The 22,563-nt window shown below is 42.5% G+C and overlaps 1 protein-coding gene and 1 long non-coding RNA gene across 5 annotated transcripts in view; one reads left to right on the forward strand and one right to left on the reverse strand.

Moving 5' to 3' along the window:
• The window catches only part of LOC141568817 (uncharacterized), a 302,708-nt gene that overhangs the window by 232,584 nt on the left and 47,561 nt on the right, over window positions 1–22,563 (forward strand). The gene's annotated exons all lie outside the window — the stretch shown is intronic.
• LOC141568956 (uncharacterized) lies at window positions 12,578–19,644 on the reverse strand. Its single transcript, XM_074320358.1, has 2 exons — window positions 18,506–19,644; window positions 12,578–12,908 (listed from the first exon to the last, which is right to left on the reverse strand). Exons 1-2 carry the CDS (start codon window positions 19,642–19,644, stop codon window positions 12,578–12,580), a joined length of 1,470 nt encoding a protein of 489 aa, XP_074176459.1.

Here is a 22,563-nt window from a genome sequence, read left to right on the forward strand (position 1 = left end):
CTCTGTTTCCCTTGGCACTATATTTTTCCAAGCACCTGTCTTCTCTCACATGTACTCATGTAATAATCTCTTAACTAGACTCTCTGCTTGCTCCTTTGTTCATCATACAATCCATTCTTAGAAAGCCTTCAATGACTTACCTTTCTTTGAACTTAGAAAAAAAATCTCAAGTTCTTGACCTATGATTCTCTTCCTAAACTGGTCTCTACTCACCTCTCCAGGCTCCTCCCTTAGAAACCTCCTCCCCATCTGCCACCCCCGCACTGATCTCCAGCCATACTAGTGGTTACGGTCTTACCGTTTACTGTTCTCTCTGCCTGAAAGGCCTGACCTTCAGATCACAACCTCTAGCTTCTCACCATCACTCAAGTGTCAACTCAAATCATTCCCTTCCCAACAGAAACCAGCTCCAACCACCTAATCTCAAGAAACTCCCATGTCTCTCCCATCACAACTGCACTCTTTGTTTTTTTTAACTGTCTTCCTAGTACCTACCTTTATTTGAAATTACCTTGTTCATTCTTGTGCTTATTGTCTGTGTTGTTGTTCCGGGACTCAGGTCTGGAGCCTCTTGTTGGCCATGGCCCAAAAACTTGAGTGACAAGGTTGGTTAGGAGAAAAGCATACTTTATTCTTGATGCCAGCAGCTAGGGAAGATGGCAGACTAATGTCCAGGAAAAAAAAAAAAAAAAGAAGAAAACCACCTTCCCCGAACTGAGGATAATCGAAAGGCTTTGTAGTCAGGCAGGCGGGTCGTGGGGAAGCACAAAGAAAAGCAGGAGTTGGTCATGTAAGTTTCAGAGCTGACAGTTGAGAAATTGCCTCCCAGGGCCCCGTCTGAGAAATCTCCTCCCGTGGCCTGGTCTGCTTCATAAGCTTATCTCGAGCTCAGCAGCCGTGGCTGGAGTGTGTCACGCGTCATCAGCAAAAGCTGCAGGGGAGTTGCAACCATGGATCCCGGTGTCCAGGCGCCTGAGAATTGAGAAATTGTTCTTCCCAGGCTAGTGCTCCGCTGATTAATTAGATAAATAAGGCATGTATAGTCTTAAGAAAGGGAACCACGCAGAGTTATTAAATCAAGCAGTGAAAGGGAAAAACAGAGAAGACAGCTGAACAGCGAGCTATGAGGTGACTAAACTAAGTCTAACTAAGTTATAAATTTCCCAAGTTTCACGCTGTCCTCCTAGAATGAATGCTCTTGTCTGGTGTTGTAGGCTCAGTCGCGTGAACAGTGCATGGTATATAGGAGGTATTCAATAAATATTTGTTGAATGAATGGATAAATGTACCACAGGAGGCCATAGGAGGGAGTGTGATATGTGTGTATACATATCGACACATACACGTATTTGTATAAACATGGGAAAAAGTTAGTAACGATATCCATCTATCTAATCTAGGGACGGGAAGAAAGTCCTTAGGGAGACTTTTACTTCTCATTTTATATGATTTTTTTTTAAATGTTGTGATTGTTGCAGACACTTTGCCTTCTTTTCAGTATTTTTTCAAATAAAGTCAGATTTTAAAACAAAAAGAAGACTTGGCTTAGCTAAGAAACACATCTTGTGCACTGTGGTTTCTTGCTGAGACCTCTTTACCAGCCTTTGTGTGACACTGCCAGACTTGAAGGCTTAAGATGAAAGGCTGCGGACTCCCTGGTGCCCTTAGGACGTATCCCAGATTCCTTAGCGTGGCGTCAATACCCTTCACACACCTACCACTCCAGGCACGTCTCCATCGCTCTCCCATCTTCCTCACTGTCCTAAGTGGAAGCCATATTTTCCAGACCTTGCCCTTTGTAATTCTGTCCAGCTCCCCGGAAAGTCTGCTCCTCATCTTCCGCCTAGCAAGAACCTAGCCCAGTGACCCTCTGATATCGTCTCTTATTCTTTCAAGCAGTTATTCGGTGTCATTCCCTTGCTATTCCCACAGAGCTCGTTCCGTCTTGGCTATGACGCTGCAACATGTTATTTTCCTTTGAATCCCCAGCATCTAGCAAAGTCCTTGGCATACAGTAACTACTCAAGAAACATTTTTGGAGCTTGAGAAACATTTAAATAATGTTAAAGATCTTTTAAAATATAATAAAATACTAAGGTATAAAATGACTCCATAGAAGCAGTATAAGGAAATTTCACCAATTCAAAACCTAAGAAGGCAGACTGGTAACTTTGATTAGCTGGAACTTTTAAAAATAAAGCCTTTTAGCTTCCCTGCAATACATTAAAGCATAATTAGGAATCATAGCTAGAGATTGTTTCTAAGTGATAAGTTCAAGGCTTAGGTACAGAAACATGAGTCCCTTGTATTTAGCATTAAGTAGGTCCACATTCAGTTAAATATATCTTCCCGAATTATATTTACCTTCTCAATTTACCTGACATGCAATCATTTTATGAAAGATGCCGAATTTCATAGGGGTGCAGGCCAGGGGAGATTAGCCTGCACGTGTCCCAAATGGGATGTGTGCAAATTAATGAGATTTTATTGTGTGATAGTCATAGCAAGAGGTTTAAAGGGTATAGGAGACATTCAGGGCATTGTCCTAGTCCTTTTCCGATGGTTCAGGTGATGTGTCAGCCAAATGATGGATTTTTGCCCCAATACATAACATTCCCAGGAATGTATAATGCCCTTAAACTAGAATTACTGTCCTGAGAGTGAAAGTGAGTCACCGATCCCACAGTCTTCAGTGTCCGAATGTGCCCAGACTCGTGTAGGGATTGGGCTGGGGCCTGCAAGAGCTCCAAGTGACTCATAATTGGGATCCCAATAGCAGGCCCATGTTTGCAGACCAGGTGCGTGTCGGTCAGAAAGGTGCATCTTAAAGGGTCTTTGGGTTTGAAGAATCATAAAACTGGAGTCCTGTGGAGCTGTAGATTGTCACTTACTGATCGATTCAGCAAACGGTGGTGGAGAGCCCCCCTGTTCTGTGCATGCATGAACCTCCATATTACTTGTTCTCTAAGATTTAGGGGTCGTTACCTCCTCCATCAAACCCCCCATGATACTCTCCACCAAACTACCCCTCCTTTAGGTAGCCCTCTTCCAGTATTCCGGGAGCATGCTCCTTGTGTGTTTCACAATTTCTTACCACCACTTTTCCTGAGCTTCCTCAGAAAAGGTACTAATGGGTCCTTTTTATAGCTTCCATACCTGGCTCCCAGCATGACCAGGAGCTGGCTCTATACATGTGGCTATTGAATAAAACATATAACCCCCGCCTTTGATAAACTCAGTGTAGATAGGAAGAGCGATAAGTAAATAAATAATGACAGTCCAAAGAATAATTCTATACAGAGAACTGAGTGCTATGGACCCCCTCATGATAGGAGGAGTAACTAACCGTCTAAAAGTGATGCAGAAAAGGACCGTTAGACATGGACCTTAAAGAAGAAGGGGACAGATGGAGAGTGCACTTGAGCCAGTGATGCCAACACATACAAAGGCACAGAGACGTGGGAGAGCGTGGTGTGCTCACACCATGGTCAGTGCCTTTCGAGAGCTAGACTTTGTAGCAGCTCTGAAGCACTAGTGGGCTTAAGAATTGTCTTGGGAACTTGATAATAAAGCTAAATTCCTAGCCTGTTCCCCAAAGATTCTGATATAGAAAATCTTAGGCTACAGAATTTGCATTTTTACATCATAATAATAATGTAGCAAATGATTCTGATACAGGTGTTCCCGGGACATTGTTCAGGATTTGGATGGAGAAGTGGAATCAGAAAGATCAGATTGCATGAGATTTACTATTCACTTCAGTAGGATTAGATGAAACCCATAGATAGACCAGGGACGCATGGGAGAATTTTGCCAGTTCAGTGCGTTTTGTTTTGTTTTGTACTCGTGCTTTAAATATAACATGTGTCATCTGTATTTTCCCACTTATGCTACCTTCTTGGTATTTTATTCACATTATTCATATTGGTGTGGTTTTCTTGTTTTAACTTAATGATTTCCAAACCTTTAAAGCTTTTTAAAAATGCCTTCGCACCTGGAAGCTTACTGTAGATGTCCAAATGAGATAAAATGGAGCCACTCCGTTGGAGGGAGATGGCCCAGCTCCTAGTGCACCGTCTGTCAGCATATGAGACAGTGTCTTCTGGTACTTTTAAAATAAGTTATCTTCATAAGAATGTAAGCACTCTTTCATCCAGGGGCTTTCATCCAGTCCTCCCCTTCGCTTTGTCTCATGTTACGTGTTTGTAAGCTGTGCTCATTCCCCTGAATTTTCACACTTGACACATTTTATTCCCAGGAATCAATTCTTATATATTACTCTTCTCCAATAGAATAGACTCCTCTTTTTCACCAATATTACCAACAAACTCTACCTGACATCTGTCTTTTATTACATCCAGGATTTCATTATGAGTTATCCGAGGGGTCGGACCTGGGTCTCATTCAACTTATGAACTTCCCACAACAGACGGTTTGTAATTCAGTTATAGTAAAAAGATTGTTCTTGTTTTCTCTCAATAAGCTTGAAGGCAGACAAGGTAGGCAATCTGGTTTGGGGAAAAACGTAACTATTTGGCATTTTCTCTAATATAGGCTTTGATTGATATATGCCAAATCAGTTTCTTTGTTCCCATAACATATTCAAACTTATCCCCAATTCATAATCAACACTGAAAAATAATTAAGGGTCACAAACATGTCTGATACCAAGGGAGTAGTATTTATTGAGACATAGTTACTCTACCACCACACACAGTTCATTGCGCAGGCCAAACCATGCACAGCAATCACAGGATTAGGAGCCTATCCCATGCAGTAGTGTAGACATGTGGGCATCTGACTGTGCCACGGCAATAGGCATAGAACACTAGGCACAGGGGTTTTGCGGGGTATTTAAATTGTTGCTCTTAAATAGTTGCTTGGTGGCATGATGTAGGGATGAATAAACATAGTAACATTTCAGAACAGGGCCAGGTACTGTGGACAAAGGAAATGAGAACAAGATTGATACACTGATAGTTGACTCAGGGCTGGTGGTGAGAAAAGGGGTTCAACAACAAGAGGATCCACAGCAGCTGGGGCGACAGCAGGTGGTCTGGCAGCAGGTGGTCTGGCAGCAGACTGGACGGCAGCAGGTGTACACACAGCAGCTGGGGCGGCAGCAGCTGGAGCCACAGCAGCTGGGGCGGCAGCAGCTGGAGCCACAGCAGGAAGGGCGACAGCAACTAGAAACGCAGCAGCTGGGGCGGCAGCAGCTAGAGATGCAGCAGGTGGGGCGGCAGCAGCTAGAGTTGCAGCAGGTGGGGCGGCAGCAGCTAGAGATGCAGCAGCTGGGGTGGCAGCAGCTGGAGCCACAGCAGCTGGGGCGGCAGCAGCTGGACACACAGCAAGGGCGGCAGCAGGTGGTCCTGCAGCAGGTGGTCTGACAGCAGGTGGGACGGCAGCAGGTCTCCTGGCAGCAGCCTTGGCCACAGCCCTGGTCAGAGCAGACGGAGCCACAACAGGAGTTGACCATGGTGTCAGAGGGTGGAGGGTCTGGGTGGGTTTCCAGGAGAGTGAGTTTACTGACTCTTCTTGCTCAGATCCCCTTTTATACCCTGTTGGGGGAGCTTCTTCCTTGTTGTTGTTTATCTTAATAGATAAGCAATTGTTTAATTAGGTAATTGTAAGCATTTTTTCTTGCAAAGTTAGATAGAATGCATTTTTCCTGTCTGTGATGTATCTTCACTCTGATCTTGCCTTCAAACCAACTCTTGTGTTTCTTCCTTGTATGTATCATCTAAGTTTCAAGACTGCAACTCTCTCTTCCAATTGGTTGTGATGGGACTGACCATTTGTCACTAATGTCCCTATGTTTCTCTTTTTTATGACTCAACCTAGGCCTAAGCTGTGAGTCATGAGTTCAGGACACAGAGCAGATGGGGCCAAAGCTGGGAAAAGTCAATGGGAATGAAATAATGCCCACTCAGAATGATGTACTGAGGGATCCTGGACAGGAGAAGACGCCCCACTGTGAGTGATTCTTGAGCAATGAGACAGGGTATGGCTCCAGGTGCAGGCTGGTAATGCGTGAGGCAGGAAAGGAATCCAAGCAATACATTTTGGTATGTTTCCTCATCATTACTGATTCTTATTGGCAGTATTGCTCTGTTTAGGAATCAGAATTGCACGTGAAATTATCATATCTCTTCTTTATGAAAGAACCAAGAGACACAGACCCCCAGTAGTGAAGCCTGAAAATCTGTATTTTTCGGAAGCTGCCTAGGATATTCTCGGAAAGTGCCCAAGAGAGCCCAGGGCCATGACCTTCTCTCCCAACTCCTTACTTGTGCAATTCCACCAATCAGAATAAGGCGTGAAGTTCACTACACTGAGACTTTATCTTCTCAAGAAGATGGAACAGGAGTCGGGCTCTGTGGCATAGTAAACCAAGGTTTGTACAGCAAGGTGGGAAAGACCAAGGGCCTAGTGACTTGGGAGCAAATGTGGATCAAAGCTCACTTACCTTGATCCGTGTGAAGGGTGGCTACTTTCCTCAGCCGTATGGAAACTCAGCATACAGAGAGAAAGCCCTCTGTTTGCTTGTTTCCTGCAGTTCTTGAGAACTTCAGAGATTTGGAGTGCCCTGGAAAGGAGGTGCACTGATGGATACAACTGTTCCTCTTCCATCCAGTTAGAGAAAGACCAGGCCTCCCTGATCACACTCAGTCAAGCCTACTTGCTTTCAATGAAGCCAAGTCTCATTGCCCACACCCCATTTTGCTTATACAGAAGAGTTTCATGTGGGGAGGAGCAAGCTGAGACGAGTGGGGACCCACCTTGTGTAGTATGGGGGTGTCACATTAGGAAAAGTGCATCTCTTCTCTAATCCTGGTGCCCCGAACAGAGATTCTGACCAGAGGGAAGGCAAGTCTTAAGGACTAAGAGTTTTGTAGCTCTCCCTGGGGAAACTGACTTTATTGGGAATGGAGCTTGGAGAATTCCATGCCTACAGGCATGGAAACAGTGGCAATCTCAGTGGAGAATAATTACAATGAGGCTGGTAGCTCCTCCATTACAAGTAGAGCACAGTCAACTCAGAAGGTCTGGAAGGCTATGTAGTACAATTGGATATAATTGCATATTTTCCTCCTTTCTTCTCTTAACTGATTTAAAAGTAATTACATAAACAATATGCAAATAATTATACTGTCGGGCTTATAACAGCTGGATATGTAACATATTTGACAACAACGGCAGGAAAGAAACAGGTGGGAGCAAAGCTGTATTGGAGCAGGGTAATGACATCAGAGGTAACTTGAATCTACGGGAAGAAATGAGAATCAGAAAGGTTACATGAGAGGGTTAATATAACTCTACAGATATATACTTGCTCTCCTTTCTTCGCTCAGCTTGTTTAAAAGACATAAAAATATATAAAGTAATAATTGTAACAGTGCATTATTGAGTTTGTAACATATATACAGAATATGTATAACAATATTAGCACAAGAAAAGGAGACAGAGTGGTGTTGTATAAAAATAAAGTTTCTATGTTTCACTGAAATTAAATCAGTATAAATTTTAAGTACATTAAGATAAATCAAGGTATATATTTTAAGCCTTAGAGCTTAAACATCTATATAATATGTATAGAGTTTACACACACACACACACACACACACACACACACACACTTACTAAAGGAACTTAAATGTTACACTAGAAAATATCCATTTAATACAATAGAAGTAACTAAATAAAGGATATAGGAAAAATGAACTTGTATCCAAGATATATAAAAAATTCTTACAACTCAATAATAAAAACAAAAATAACCCAATTAAATACGGACAAAGAATTTGAATAGACATGTGTACAAAGATGATACACAAACGGCTTATAAGCCCATGGAAAGATGCTCAACATCATTAGTTGTTAGGGAAATGCAAATCAAAACCACAATATACCACTGTATTCCCACTAGGACTTAAGAGACAGATAATAAGTGTTGGTGAGAATGTGCAGAAGTTGGCACCTTTATACCTTGCTGATGGGATTATAAAATGGTGCACTGCTTTGGAAAATAGTTTGGTGATTTCTCAGAAATTAACCATAGAGTTATGCATACAGACTATTCCACTCCGGGAGATACCCTGAAGAGAAACAAAAATATTTGTCTACGTACAAAGTTGTGCACAAGTATTCAAAGCACCATCATTTATAATAACCAAAAAGTGAAAACAACCCAGTGTCCATTAGCTGATGACTGGATAAACAGAAAACAGTGTATCTATACAATGGGAATTATTTGCCAATAAAAAGTAATGAAGTATTGGCACATGCTACAATGTGGATGAACCTTGACAACAATACACTAAGTGAAAGAAGTCAGTCACGGAAGACTACATGTTGTACAATCCCATATATATGGAATATCCAGAGAGGCAAATCTGTAGAGACAGAAAGTACATCAGTGGTTCCCTACAGCTGGGGTGGAAATTGGGGGAATGGGGAATGACTGCTAACGGGATACAAAGTTTCTTTTCAGGGAGAGGAAGATGTTCTAAAATTAGTTGTGATAGTTGCACAGCCCTGTTTAGATTCTAAGAACATTGAACTGTATACTTTTAATGGGTGAACTCAGTGGTTTTTGAATTACATCTCAATAAAGCTATTTACAAATTAAGGATAAATACATTAGTTATCAGAATAAATATGAAGGGAATAAAATCTCCAATTAAAAGACATTGATGACTCAGAACCACACAAATATGCCAAATGACTTTTTAAAATATTAATAATAAGATTTATTCAATAATCCTTTTTAAAAATTAGTTTCAGGTGTACAAAGCAATGTAATAGACAATTATCATTTATATCCCTCACACAGTGATAACCCCCCCGCTCCTCATCTACTTTTTTGACAAAGGAGCAAATTGGACGTCTATAAGCAAAAAAAGAACGAACAATCAAAACCTCAATCTCAAGTCTCACACTGTAAAAAAAATTAACTCAAATGCATCACAAACTTAAGTGGAAGACATAAAACTAAATTTTTTACAAGAAAACATAGGGAAAGGTCTTTGGGATCTTGGACAAGGCAAAGAGTTCTTACTATTGACACCAAAAGTACAATCCATAAAAAGAAAAATTGATAAATTGAACTTCATTGACATGAAAAACTTTTGCTCCGCAAGATACGCTGTTAAAAGGATGCGAATACAAGCTTTAGGTTGGGAGAAAAACTTATAAACCACATATCTGACAGAGCACTAGTATCTAAAATATATAAAGAACTCTCCAACTCAACAGAAAAATAAAAATAAAAAGCAACAGTCCAGTTAGAGCATGGGCAAAGAAACAAGGGACATTTCACTGAAGAAGACATATAGGTGGCAAGTAAGCACATAGAAAGATGGTCAATAGCATTAGCCATCAGGAACATGAACATTAAAGCCATGATGAGATATTACTACACACCTATCTCAGTGGCTAAAATAAAAAGTAGATAACACCAAATGCTGGTGAGGATGTTGAGAAACTCTATCACTGTGTAACGCTGGTGTGAATGTAAAATGATCGAGCCATTCTAGAAAACAGACAGTTACTTTAAAAAGGAAATATTCAGCTACCATATAATCTGGAAATGGCATTCTTGGGCATTTCTACCAGAGAAATGAAGACTTTGTTCACACAGTAACCTGTTCATGAATGTTTATAGCAATTCTATTCATAATACCATAGCCAAAGAATGAAACAACCCACATGTCCTTTAGTGGATTGAGTGGTTAAGCAAACAGTGGTACATTCATACTATGTATTCGCTTCTCAGCAACCAGAGAGAATAAACTATTGATAACCTAACACCCTGGATGACGCAACAGAAAATTATGTTGAGTGAAAAACACTAATACCCATGTGCTGGACCTACAAACGGGGTTTCTCCACCTTTGCAGCCAAGGTCAGGACACCTCAGCAGCAGAAGCCCCAGAAATCCTTAATTCAGTGCACATGGAGCGGTATCAGGAGCCACACTGTTGCCAGTGAAAGACAGAGGCGCTTTCTTTTAAAAGGTTAACCAAATATGGAGATCGCTAAGTATCCGAAATATTATGCACCTTATTCTGCTTTGCTCCATTGATACACACGATGGAGTCTCATTGTCCCTTTTGTTCCTCCATTTAATACACTCCTTGACATTTGTAATTTTTTTAAATTTTATTTTATTAAATTTATTGGGGTGACAATTGTTAGTAAAATTACATAGATTTCAGGTGACGTTTGTGACAACATGGATGGATCTTGAGACATTTGTAATTTTAAACTGCAGTTCAGAGCAAAATATTTCGGTTGTCAGACAGACTAACTGATTTTTCTTTACCAGTAAAGGTAAATATAGTGTCTCCAGGACAGGTGTGCTATAAGGTGTCCCCATGGGAGCTCAGTGTGGAAAGAATTGTGTCAGTTACAATTGAACTCAGCCCATGCTGCAGAAAATGAGTACCCAAGTGGACTGGCTTGCTGCTAATAGAATCATCTATTAATGAATTTTGTGTGACACAGATGAAAACCTTGTTAAAATGTGGTTTTAATTCAAAATGTGTTAAAATGTGGTTTGAATTCATCACTTTCGTTTCATCAACAAAATGCTCTACCTTCAGAGATGCATTCCAGTATAAGTAGCACGAAGGGGGGAAAGCCGCTGGTGCCAATTTCATGCAAGTTACTTTGCCTCCATCAGCACTGATTTCCTCAGCTTTAACCCACCTTTGAGGATTGTAGGAGAATGAGAGGGAATGTAGATAAGGCGTCTACTCAATACCCAGTGTATAGTAGGACCTCAATAAATGTTAGTCATTCTTCCCATCTATTCTCCATGGTGGAAAGTTTCGTAACCTGGCAGAGAATTCCAGATACATCCTCTAGAAAGATCACACTTTCTGTCACATCTAGTGTGCTAAGTAACCCAAAGCATGTTTACATCTCTTAATAAGGTGGCCGTAATCAAAACTTCCTGTTTTCCTCCCAGAGCTGCGTTAGCCTTGGACTACTGGTTGCTCTAGTGATTCCTTTTACTATTCAGTTTTACATCCAAAGATCCAGGTTTCCCCCACTTGGGAACCAACCAAATGCCCTTGACTTTGAATAGTGCAGCCTTCCTTTTTGTTTTCTTCTTCTTACCTTTTTTCTCCTTTCTCCTGGAAACTCTCATTTTGGTTTCCTTTAGCTTCTGTGTCCTTATCTCATAGAACACAGGAAGTTGTACTGTCGCCTTTTACAGCCTAGAAATTATGACGGGATCCCAGGGTTATATGTTCATTGCATGGATCTCTCAATGCTCAGGACTCTAGAAATTCACTTCCCCATGACAACATCCAGGTCAGGATATCAAATTGCCTCGAAGTTTGGGAGCCTGGGAAACATGGCCCGAGCTTGTATGTTTTATAAGGGTGATTCTTAATCCCAGTTTCTGTTGAGATGAATGAAGTGACACCAAGATACCAATTCTATGACATCAAAGAACGTCTAGGCAGGGGGAGGGCCGGGAACACCAGCCACACTCACGTTACTTTCTGATGACAGAGTGTACCAGTCGCAGGTCAGAACCCAGAGGACACAAGTGGTGCTCAAAATTATTGGGCCCAGGTGAATTGCATGCAGGGCTGGTCACAGCCCAAGACAAAGGAAGTTTCCTGGCTTTCACGAGCGCTCTTAAATGCATTTGCTGCTCCCCTAACAGAAGCTCACTGCTCTCCTCACTGAAACAGCTGGGGCTGGTGGATGTGGGACCCTGCTTAGGGAAGCACTGTGTGAACACAAATGTTATCTACGTACGCAAGAGGCTGTTCTTCCCATTGTCAAGAGAAAAGCTCAAGTGCACGTCTGGCTGGTGCTTAGTCCCAGGTTCATCTCTACTTGTCTCGATATGTAGATTGCAGTGCCCTTGAGAGGAGCAGGAGACCTGGTCTCCCATCTCAGACCATGTTTACCTACATTACACAGTGAAATATTTTCTCTTCTGAAAAATGGGAGAAAACAGCTTGAGGGGTATTTTCATGAGGCTCAGAATGGGAATGTATGTAGTATGTGATACGTCCCTGTGTCAGGAATGCTGTACAATAAAACAGAACACAACTTGAGATGAATAATAGTACAAGATTTATTATGAAATGTAGGTAAGAATTCTTGCATGTATAGAGACAACGCAAAAGTGATCATGAAAATTAGAACACAGGATACGAGACCGTGAGTACATTGAAAAGAACACGTTTATGAAGACTACTATCAAGACCAGTAGCAGAAACCCAAGAGTTATGAGAATTTGTTTTCCGACATTATTCAGAGGGAGCAGGTGAAGGTGTTGATTTCAGAGTCAAAGCAGAGACCAATGCTCCATATTGAGGACGCACGAAGCTGGCACTTGATCCATGAGACACAAGGAAGACAAGAATCAGGATGATGTCCTGCGCCCTAGTCGAGCAGATGCACAAGCTTTGAAACAGGCCGATGAGTCACACAAATTACGCTCCAGCGTGCTGGTTGTCAGCAAAGCCTAGAAGGTGAATTTGTTTCCATAATGGCAAGGCAGTTGGCAGGAGGCGTTTGTGCAGACGGCGGTGCTCTGGCGAGGAGATCAGCAGCAGCAAGGCTGGCAGCAGCTGCACCCGCCGTAGCGAATGCACCCAGGCACGCAGCAGCAGGTGGGGAGGTAGCAGGTTCTCTGCACGTACACGGGACAACTGCACACTGGCTGGCAGCAGGGCTGGCAGCAGCAAGTGGGGCGGCAGCAGGGCTGGCAGCAGCTGGACCCACAGCAGCTGGGCTGGCAGCAGCTGCTCACACAGCAGGGACGGCAGCAGGGACGGCAGCAGGTGGTCCTACAGCAGGTGGTCTGGCAGCAGGTGGGGCGGCAGCAGGGCTGGCAGCAGCCTGACCCACAACAGCTGGACCCACAGCAGGTGGGCTGGCAGCAAGGGGAGCAGCACATGGTGTCAGGGGTGGAGGGTGAGTTTCTGTTCAGAGGTGAGTTTCTCGGATTCTGATGAGCCCTTCTTTTCTGGGGCTTTTATACCCTGGACCCCAATATTGGGACCAATAAGCAGGACTTTCCTTGTGGTTGTTTATGTTGTTTTTGTGTCACTGGGAAATTTTCAAGGAGGAAGTTGTTCCGTTTGTGTTTTGAGGCTTCTGTAAATTTCTGTTTGATCTTTTTCTTAATTGGGAATACTACTTAAGGACCGTTTCCAGAAATGACAGTGAGGAATCATCCTCAGCAACATTTCTGGTCATGTGATGTCATTTGGTCATGTGCTAGTTCCCGCAGGTTTGAGGAAGGTCAGGAGAGTTGTCCTTTCTCAGCTTTGCTCCTTTGGCCGTGTTTAGATTGGGAAGTGCCCTGAGAGGTCAGCACCTGACGGGTCTGTGGGAATGAAGCCCTGCGTGAGTCCAAGTCTGATACTTCTGAAAGTCTGGTTCAAGGCTCTAGCATGTGTCTCTCTGTGGCGATCTGCTCAAAATGTGTTTCCCAGGTCTATCAGAGACCTTGGGTAGAGGACAGTTGGCAAATCAGCAGCAAAACAGGAGGATGGAGGCAGAAGCCATACACTGGGTTTCAGAGCATCAGTCCATTAATGTTCCGTCTCTAGTTCTAGGTGGGTCAGTATCTCAGGTGAGACATCCCAATTTGCACATACTTTGTTTTATTAATTGAGGCAAACAGGTGAGATAAGGTGATAGCCTAGGTATATTTTACTGTGTAAATTTATATATTTCACAAACATGGAAAATTGTCAGCCATAATCTAAAACGTTTTTCTGCCCCATTCTCTGTCTTCTAGATACGTATGAGGTGTGATCAAAACATACGGTGAATGTTTAAGATTTTTATTACAGTAGAAGTCACACTGCCATTAATCCCCCCCTAAAATACTCCCCCTTGCTTCAAACACACTTATCCCATCGTTCTTGCCGCTTTCTGAATCAGTTCTGGAAGTCCTCTTTTGTGAGTGTCTTTGGTTGTGCTGTTGTGGCTGCCTTGATGTCCTGAATCATTTTAAAACGTTTACCTTTCATGGTCATTTTAACTTTGGGGAAGAGCCAAAAGTCGCATGATGCCCGATCCAGTGAATAAAGTGGGTGAGGACACACCATAATATTTTTATTTGACAGAAATTGCCATACCAGAAGTGATATGTGACACAGAGCCTTTCCATTGTGATCATAAAATACGGTGAATGCTGCTGCTGAGTGCCATCCAACAGAAAGGCAGGGATTTTCAATACGGGAAGCAGCACATTGAGCCTTAGTAACAGTGTGTGACAAGTTTCAACTTGTTCGGTGAGTCAGTTGCACTATGGTTGAGAGAAGGTATATTTTAAAGTATGCCATAAATCATGGATCACAAACAATGCATTAACATGAAATGGGCAAATGGTTTCATCTTCTATCATGATAATGCTCCGTGTTGCATTTCCAGTCTTTTGTTCAAGTCTTTAATCCATTTTGAGTTCATTTTTTGTATGATGTAGAATAGTGTCCCATTACATTCTTTTGCATGTTTGTTCAAAACCATTTATTGAAAAGACTGTCCTTTTCCCATTGTGTATTCTAGGATCCTTTGTCATAAATATTTTGACCATAAATGTGTGGGTTTATTTCTCAGCTCTGTATTCTGTTCCCATGTTCTATGTGTCTGTTTTTATACTAATACCATACTGTTTTGATTACTAGAGGACTGTAATATAGTTTGAAATCAGGGAGCATGATGCCTGTAGCTTAGCTCTTGTTTCTCAAGATTGCTTTGGGGATTTCTGAGGTTCCATGTAAAGTTTAGCATTTTTTTTTCTATTTCTGTGAAAAATACCATTGGAATTTTAATAGGGATGACATTGAATCTGTTGATTGCTTTGAGTAGTGTGGCCATTTTAACAATATTAATTCTTCCAATCCATGAGCATGGAATTATGTACATCTTCTTTAATTTCTTTCATATGTATCTTCTAGTTTTCAGTGTGCAGGTCTGTCATCTTCTTGGTTATATTTATTCCTAGGTATTTTTTTGATACAATTATCATCTTAATTTCTCTTTCTGATAGTTGATTATTAGTGTATAAGCAACAGAGGGGCAGCCGGATGGCTCAGTTGGTTAGAGTGCGAGCTCTCAACAGTAAAGTTGCTGGTTCAATTCCTGCATGGGATGGTGGGCTGCGCCCCCTGCAACTAAAGATTGAAAACAGCAACTGGACTTGGAACTGAGTTGTGCCCTCCCCCACTAGATTAAAGGACAATGACTTGGAGCTGATGGGCCCTGGAGAAACACACTGTTCCCCAAGATTCTCCAATAAAAATTTAAAAACAAAGAATGCAACAGATTTCTGTATATTGATTTTATAGACTGCAACTTGTTAATTTGTTGATTAGTTCTATGAATGAAAAGGGGGCTCTGTAATAAATCCGTGACCAAAAGTAACCTCATACAGTGATCTGGTAATAAATTCCTAACTGGGCAGGTAATGGTGGATAGTCACACCCCAGGCCTATAATTTCTTAGTGAAAGGTATATCTTTGCCTTAAATCAGCCATACCCACTTTTCTTGTGCAACTAGGTTAACACACCTTTGAAATGCCAGAGTAATCCTGTTTTCCAGACCCCTTGAAGCATATAATCTTGTTAAAGATCCTGTAATCCAATCATACAGATTTCTCTGCCCTGCTTTCTTCTACCTTCAGGGAATCTTCCGTACATGCCCTCCTTAATTCCAAGTGTATATAAAGACCTGCAAAACTGTCATGCTTCAGTGTGGTCGAGATCTGGCTTCACAGCATGGTCATCAGTTTGGCTCAAATGACCTCTTATAAAAATTCTCTACGGGTTTGGAAAGTCTTATATCAACATTTCTAAGTTCTTTTTTTTATGTAGCGTCTAGATTTTTCTACATATAATATTATGACATCTGCAAATAGAGTCAGTTTTACGTCTTCCTTTCTGATTTGGATGCCTTTGTGTTTTTGTTTTGCTTTGTTTTTTATTATGTTTTATGACTAATTGCTCTGGCTAAGACTTCCAATACTCTGTTGAATAAAAGTAGGGAGAGGGAGCATTCTTGTCTTGTTCCTGATCTTAGAGAAAAAGTTCTCAGATTTTCACCACTGAGTATGATATTAGCTGTGGGCTTGTCATGTATAGACTTGATTATGTTGAGATGCGTTCCCTCTATCCTCATTTTTTGAGACTTTTTAGCATAAATGGATGTTGAATTTTGTCCAGTCCTTTTTCTGTATCTATTGAGGTGATCGTATGACTTTTATCCTTCATTTGCTCAGACCAATTTCCTTCCGCCAGACGTGCACTTTTATGTCTTAGGGCTCTCTTCATGCAGCAGCAGAAAGCCACGCTGTCTGTGAGTGCCTCACTACAAAACACATTCAGCCAGTGATTCTGGAGACCTGTTTATAAGGACTCCAGCTCCTTTGTTCGTCAAGTAGGAGAATTCTAAAGTGCATGTTTAAATCATTTCTGAATGTTTCCTCTCAAGTTTAAGCTTCAGTTGCAAACTTTGATACTGGCTTCCTAGGCACCTTTGCCTACATCATTTCCTCGATGAGCTGCCAATGTGATCTGCGCATCCTCAATAAACTATGTCCACGTGAACCTTTTTCTCGGATATTTTTTCTGAGAAAGCAAACTATGACTTTCACTTACCTCTCTCAGGCTTCATTTCTTCTTCTCTAAAACAGGAACATATATTTACCCACCTTGAAATCTTTTTCAAGAATTAAAGATACGTACATAAAGCGTTTAATGAACATCTAGGAAACAGTAGGCAATCAAGCACATGTTGCGTCTTCATCTGGTTCACCCAGAAACACAGCAAAAGACAGCAGTCAGCAAGTTTGGACTTGGCAGTCTCTTCAGAACATCCCAGACACACTGGCTCAGAAGTTGGCATGTGTCCTGGACATTGGCCTTTTGATTCATCAAAGATACCTCTACTACTCTCAGGGGGGTACCCCAATCCCAACTCTTATATTCCTTTCAGAGCCCGAATCAAGCCTTAACTCACTGAAGGGTCAGGCAGCATCATTGTTCAGGACAGAAAACGCCAGCCTTCTTTCTAGCATAACTCCTATGAGCACACAAGTTCTTCTACTTTTCTTTCTCAGATTCTTCAGATTCCCATAGAATCAGAAGTTTTCTTTTCCCTCGGGTGTCTCATATTTGCCTCACAAAACACAAGAGGTTATTGTGTTCCCTTAGATGGTTCCGAGGCTATGGATTACTCAAAGTCATAAATGCCCATTGCATTGTTTCTCATGCCCTGACTTTGTCCTTACTTAATTTTTTTTTAAAATCATTGAGTTCAGAAGGACACGTGGCGATAAATTTGAGGAATACCACATACGGTTCATTTGGAGGGCAGAAAATGACTTATTTCCTTGCTGTCTTGATAGACACTCAGAAGGAGGCAATTCAGAATTTGATTTGCATGAGACTAATGAACAAGTCCCTTTAAATGAGACTTTCATGAGGACAGAAGGATGCCAAAAATTATTGGATGCAGAAGAATTGTGTGAGTAGCTGACAGCACCTGAGACAGGAAAGGCTGCTGGCTCCCTGCCTGCGTGAGACCTCTAAAACGCAACCCCCGCTGTCGTAACATGGAGCTGCAGGTGCTGGCGTGTGGGACACTGACGTGGATGAAACGTTATCGTCACACGTTGTCTGTGTAGACAAGAGATTATTCCTTCCATTCTCAAAGTAGAACATCAACTGCACATCTTACTAGACCTCAGTACTCAGTATCGTTGCTACTTGTATTGACTTGTAAACGTAGGTGCCCTTAAGCAGAAGACCCAGTCCTGGGTATGAGTATTCCGTCAGCTACATGGCATTACACAAGGATATTTTCTCATCTGAAAATGCGGGTAATAATTCATGGAGGTCTGTTGGATACTACATATGGATCGTATGCAACAGGTGTATGAGTTCCTACATGAGTAATACTGTGCAGTAAAAGAAAACACAATGTGGAATTCAAATGGTACGGAATTTATTTTAAAGAATATAGGTAAGATCACTGCATCTAGGGAGAGGTGTCAAAGCAATCATGCAAACAAGAAATAGGAAAAAGAACTATGGGTATACGGAAAAGAAAATATGATTGTGAAGATCCTGACCAATTGCAGGAACCTATTAAAGGGCAGTGAAGATGAGGTGCTTAGAGGGAGCAAGACATCCTGGCCTCAGAGTCAAAGCCAAGAGCATAGCTCCACATCGAGGATGCAGGAAACTGACGCACGACCACATCCACGGGAGGAAGAGAACTGAGGGAAGTCCTCTGCACTCCATTGAGCTGCTTCACAAGCTGTAAACAGAAATTTTGGTGATGACATGCTGGTTCTCATCAAAGTCAAGGAAGTGGATTTGTCCACATAGCAAATGATTTACTAGGCAGTATTTAGTTCAGTTGGTGATTCTTCGGCAAAATGGTCATCAGCAGGAACAAGGCTGGCAGCAGCTGCTCACACAGCAGGGACGGCAGCAGGGCTGGCAGCAGGTGGTCCTACAGCAGGTGGTCTGGCAGCAGGTTGGGCGGCAGCAAGGCTGGCAGCAGCTGCTGACACAGCAGGGACGGCAGCAGCTGCTCACACAGCAGGGACGGCAGCAGCTGCTCACACAGCAGGGATGGCAGCAGGGCTGGCAGCAGCTGCTCACACAGCAGGGTTTGCAGCAGGGCTGGCAGCAGCTGCTCACACAGCAGGGTTTGCAGCAGGGCTGGCAGCAGCTGCTCACACAGCAGGGTTTGCAGCAGGGTTGGCAGCAGGTGGTCCTACAGCAGGTGGTCTGGCAGCAGGTTGGGCGGCAGCAAGGCTGGCAGCAGCTGCTCACACAGCAGGGACGGCAGCAGGGCTGGCAGCAGCTGCTCACACAGCAGGGTTTGCAGCAGGGCTGGCAGCAGCTGCTCACACAGCAGGGTTTGCAGCAGGGCTGGCAGCAGGTGGTCCTACAGCAGGTGGTCTGGCAGCAGGTTGGGCGGCAGCAAGGCTGGCAGCAGCTGCTCACACAGCAGGGACGGCAGCAGGGCTGGCAGCAGCTGCTCACACAGCAGGGGCGGCAGCAGGGCTGGCAGCAGCTGCTCACACAGCAGGGTTTGCAGCAGGGCTGGCAGCAGCTGCTCACACAGCAGGGTTTGCAGCAGGGTTGGCAGCAGGTGGTCCTACAGCAGGTGGTCTGGCAGCAGGTTGGGCGGCAGCAAGGCTGGCAGCAGCTGCTCACACAGCAGGGACGGCAGCAGGGCTGGCAGCAGCTGCTCACACAGCAGGGGCGGCAGCAGGGCTGGCAGCAGCTGCTCACACAGCAGGGTTTGCAGCAGGGCTGGCAGCAGCTGCTCACACAGCAGGGTTTGCAGCAGGGCTGGCAGCAGCTGCTCACACAGCAGGGTTTGCAGCAGGGTTGGCAGCAGGTGGTCCTACAGCAGGTGGTCTGGCAGCAGGTTGGGCGGCAGCAAGGCTGGCAGCAGCTGCTCACACAGCAGGGACGGCAGCAGGGCTGGCAGCAGCTGCTCACACAGCAGGGACGGCAGCAGGTGGTCCTACAGCAGGTGGTCTGGCAGCAGGTAGGGCGGCAGCAGGGCTGGCAGCAGCCTGACCCACAACAGCTGGACCCGCAGCAGGTGGGCTGGCAGCAAGGGGAGCAGCACATGGTGTCAGGGGTGGAGGGTGAGTTTCTGTTCAAAGGTGAGTTTCTCAGATTCTGACAAGTTTTTCGCTTCTAGAGCTTTTATACCTGGAGCCCGAAAAGTTGGCACCAATGAGCAGAGTTTTCCTTGTTCTTGTTTATGTTGTTTTCCATAGTCAGTTGGGGAATCGTAAACAGGAAGTTGTTCCTTAAATGTTAGAAATCTTTTGAAAATAAGTGCTTAATGTGTTTCTTAATTGATAATAACTCTTAGAAACCCCCCCCCTCTTTTTTTAGATAAAAAGAAATAGTCACATTACAGCACGTTCCTCCTTCAGTTGTAATCTGGTCCTGTATAGTTTCTGCTGGCCTGGGCCGCTCAGAGCCGTTGGTGAATCTCTGCCTAACCTGTTTACTGCCAGAGTCATTTAGGTCACTGATTGTACATTACTTTTCCTTCTTTCTTTCTTTTTCTGTTTTTAATGAAGTATTTAGTTTAGGTGAGATGATACCTGAAGTATCTTTGAGTTCTAGCATGTTCAAAACGCTTTTGTGGTTTAACATCCATTTTACAAAGTCCTCAGGTTTGCGATTTCCAACCTGGTAAATTGTTATTAATTTCCATCTTGATAGGTTATCTCAAAGTGAACACATCCTTGTCACTATTACCAGGTTAAGAAATAGAATTTAACCCCATCCCCTTCGAGTTTATCACTCACTCATTCCCGAAGGTATAAGTTGAGATTGTTTTTAAACTTTGTCTGAATGAAATAGTATAGGATTAGATACTTCTCGTTACAGGATGATCGTGAGACTCATCCATGTTATTATCTGGGGTTCATTCATTGTCCTTGCTGTATAATCTTCCACTGAATGAATATGACACAATTCCTTTGTTCCCTTTATTGTTGGTATACACGTGGATGGTTGGCAGTTTGGGACTAGTGAAAACAGTGCTGCTGCGAATGTTCTAGTAAGGCCCTCTGAGAAACAGATAAACATTTCTGCTGGATAAACATCTACTAGTGAAATTGTGCATAGTATTGGTGAGTCACAGTGTTTATACCATTCCCTGTAAAGAAAGGTCTTTCTCACTTTTCGTTAGATGTTTCCCTGGGTATTTTATTTTTTATGCTATTATTTTAGCTACAATTTAATAGTTTAATTTTTTTTATCTTTTTTTAATTATTTGTTTTTTTATTAGTTTCAGGTGCGCAAAACAATGTAATAGTTTGACATTTATCATTTATATCCCTCACACAGTGTCAACCCCCCTCCCCCCATCCACTATCCCGCTGATGTCACACACAGCCATTACATTTCCACTGTCTCTATTCCTAATGCTGTACTCTGCTTCTTGTAACTATATATGTACGGGTGTATATAAACTTGTACTTGGCATTCATTACTGTTCAGCTTCAGCTTCAGGTGTAGAGTGTAGTGATCAGGCATCTACATCTTCCCTGAGATGGTCTCCCTAATGAGACAAGTGTCCATCAGATACCCTATAAAATCTTTACAACATTATTGATTACATTCCCCAAATTACCTTTTGTATCCCCGTGGCAATCTTGTGGTTACCGATTGTGCTTTCTAATCCCCTCACCTTCCCCCTTATCCCCACCCACCCAATCTAGCAACCCTCAGTTTTTCCTCTATGTCTGTGAAACTGTTTCTGATTAGTTCATTTATTCTTTTCTTTAGATTCCACATATAAGTGAGATCATATGGTATATGTCTTTCTCTGTCTGACTTATTTCACTAAACATAATGTTCTCTAGGTCCATCCATGTTGTTGCAAATGGTAAGATTTCTTTCTTCTTTATGGCTGTGTAATCCTCCCTTGTATAAAGGTACCACAGTTTCTTAATCCAGTCGTCTACTGATGGGCATTTTGGTTGTTTCCATGTCTTGGCTATTGTGTATAGTGCTGCAATAAATATAGGGGTGCATAAATCTTTTTGAATTAGAGTTTTGGATTTCTCCGGATAAATACCTAGGAGTGGAATTGCTGGATAATAAGGTAATTTAATTTTCAGATTTTTGAGATGCCTCCATACTGTTTTCCATAGTGGCTGCACCAATCTGTAATCCCACCAGCAGTGCACAAGGGTTCCCTTTTCTCCACATCCTCACCAGCACTTGTTTTTTGATTTATTGATGACAGCCATTCTGACTGGGGTGAGGTGGTATCTCATTGTGTTTTTTATTTGCAATTCTCTGATGGTTAGTGAGGTTGAGCATTTTTTCATATGTCTGTTTGCCATCTGTATATCCTTTTTAGAAAAATGTCTCTTCATGTCCTCCGCCCATTTTTTAATTGGGTTGTTTGTTTTTTTGGAGTTGAGTGAGTTTTTTATAAATTTGGGATATTAACCCTTTATCGGATATATCATTGGCAAATATCTTTTCCCATTCAGTAGGATCCCTTTTGGTTTTATTGATGGTTTCCTTTGCTGTGAAAAAACTTTTTAGTTTGATGTAATCCCACATGTTTATTTTTTCTCTTACTTCCCTTGCCCAAGGGGATAGATCAGTAAAAATCTTTCTCCAGGTAATGTCTGTAAAGTTTCTTCCTATATTTTCTTCTAGGAACTTTATGGTTTCAGATCTTACATTTAAGTCTTTAAGCCATTTTGAATTTATTTTTGTACATGGTGTAAGGAGGTGGTCCAGCTTCATTTTTTTGCATGTGTCTGTCCAGGTTTCCCAGCACCATTTATTGAATAGACTGTCGTTACCCCACCGTAAATTCTTGCTTCCATTGTCGTAGATTAAATGACCATATAAGCATGGATTTATTTCTGGGCTCTCTATTCTGTTCCATTGATCTATATGTCTCTTTTTATGCCAGTACCATGCTGTTTTTATTACTGTAGCCTTGTAGTATAATTTGATGTCAGGTATCATGATACCTCCCACTTTGTTCTTATTTCTCAAGAT

The sequence above is a fragment of the Rhinolophus sinicus genome, linkage group LG15 (assembly GCF_036562045.2).
Source record: "Rhinolophus sinicus isolate RSC01 linkage group LG15, ASM3656204v1, whole genome shotgun sequence".
Lineage (NCBI taxonomy): Eukaryota > Metazoa > Chordata > Mammalia > Chiroptera > Rhinolophidae > Rhinolophus > Rhinolophus sinicus.

Excerpts from the sequence above, each read along its gene's own strand:
- LOC141568956 (XM_074320358.1), bottom strand. The coding sequence starts at position 19,644 with ATGTGCTGCTCCCCTTGCTGCCAGCCCACCTGCTGCGGGTCCAGCTGT. Across the intron at positions 12,909-18,505 it reads TGCCAGACCACCTGCTGTAG|GCCCACCTGCTGTGGGTCCA; the intron begins GACCACCTGCTG and ends CCCTTGCTGCCA.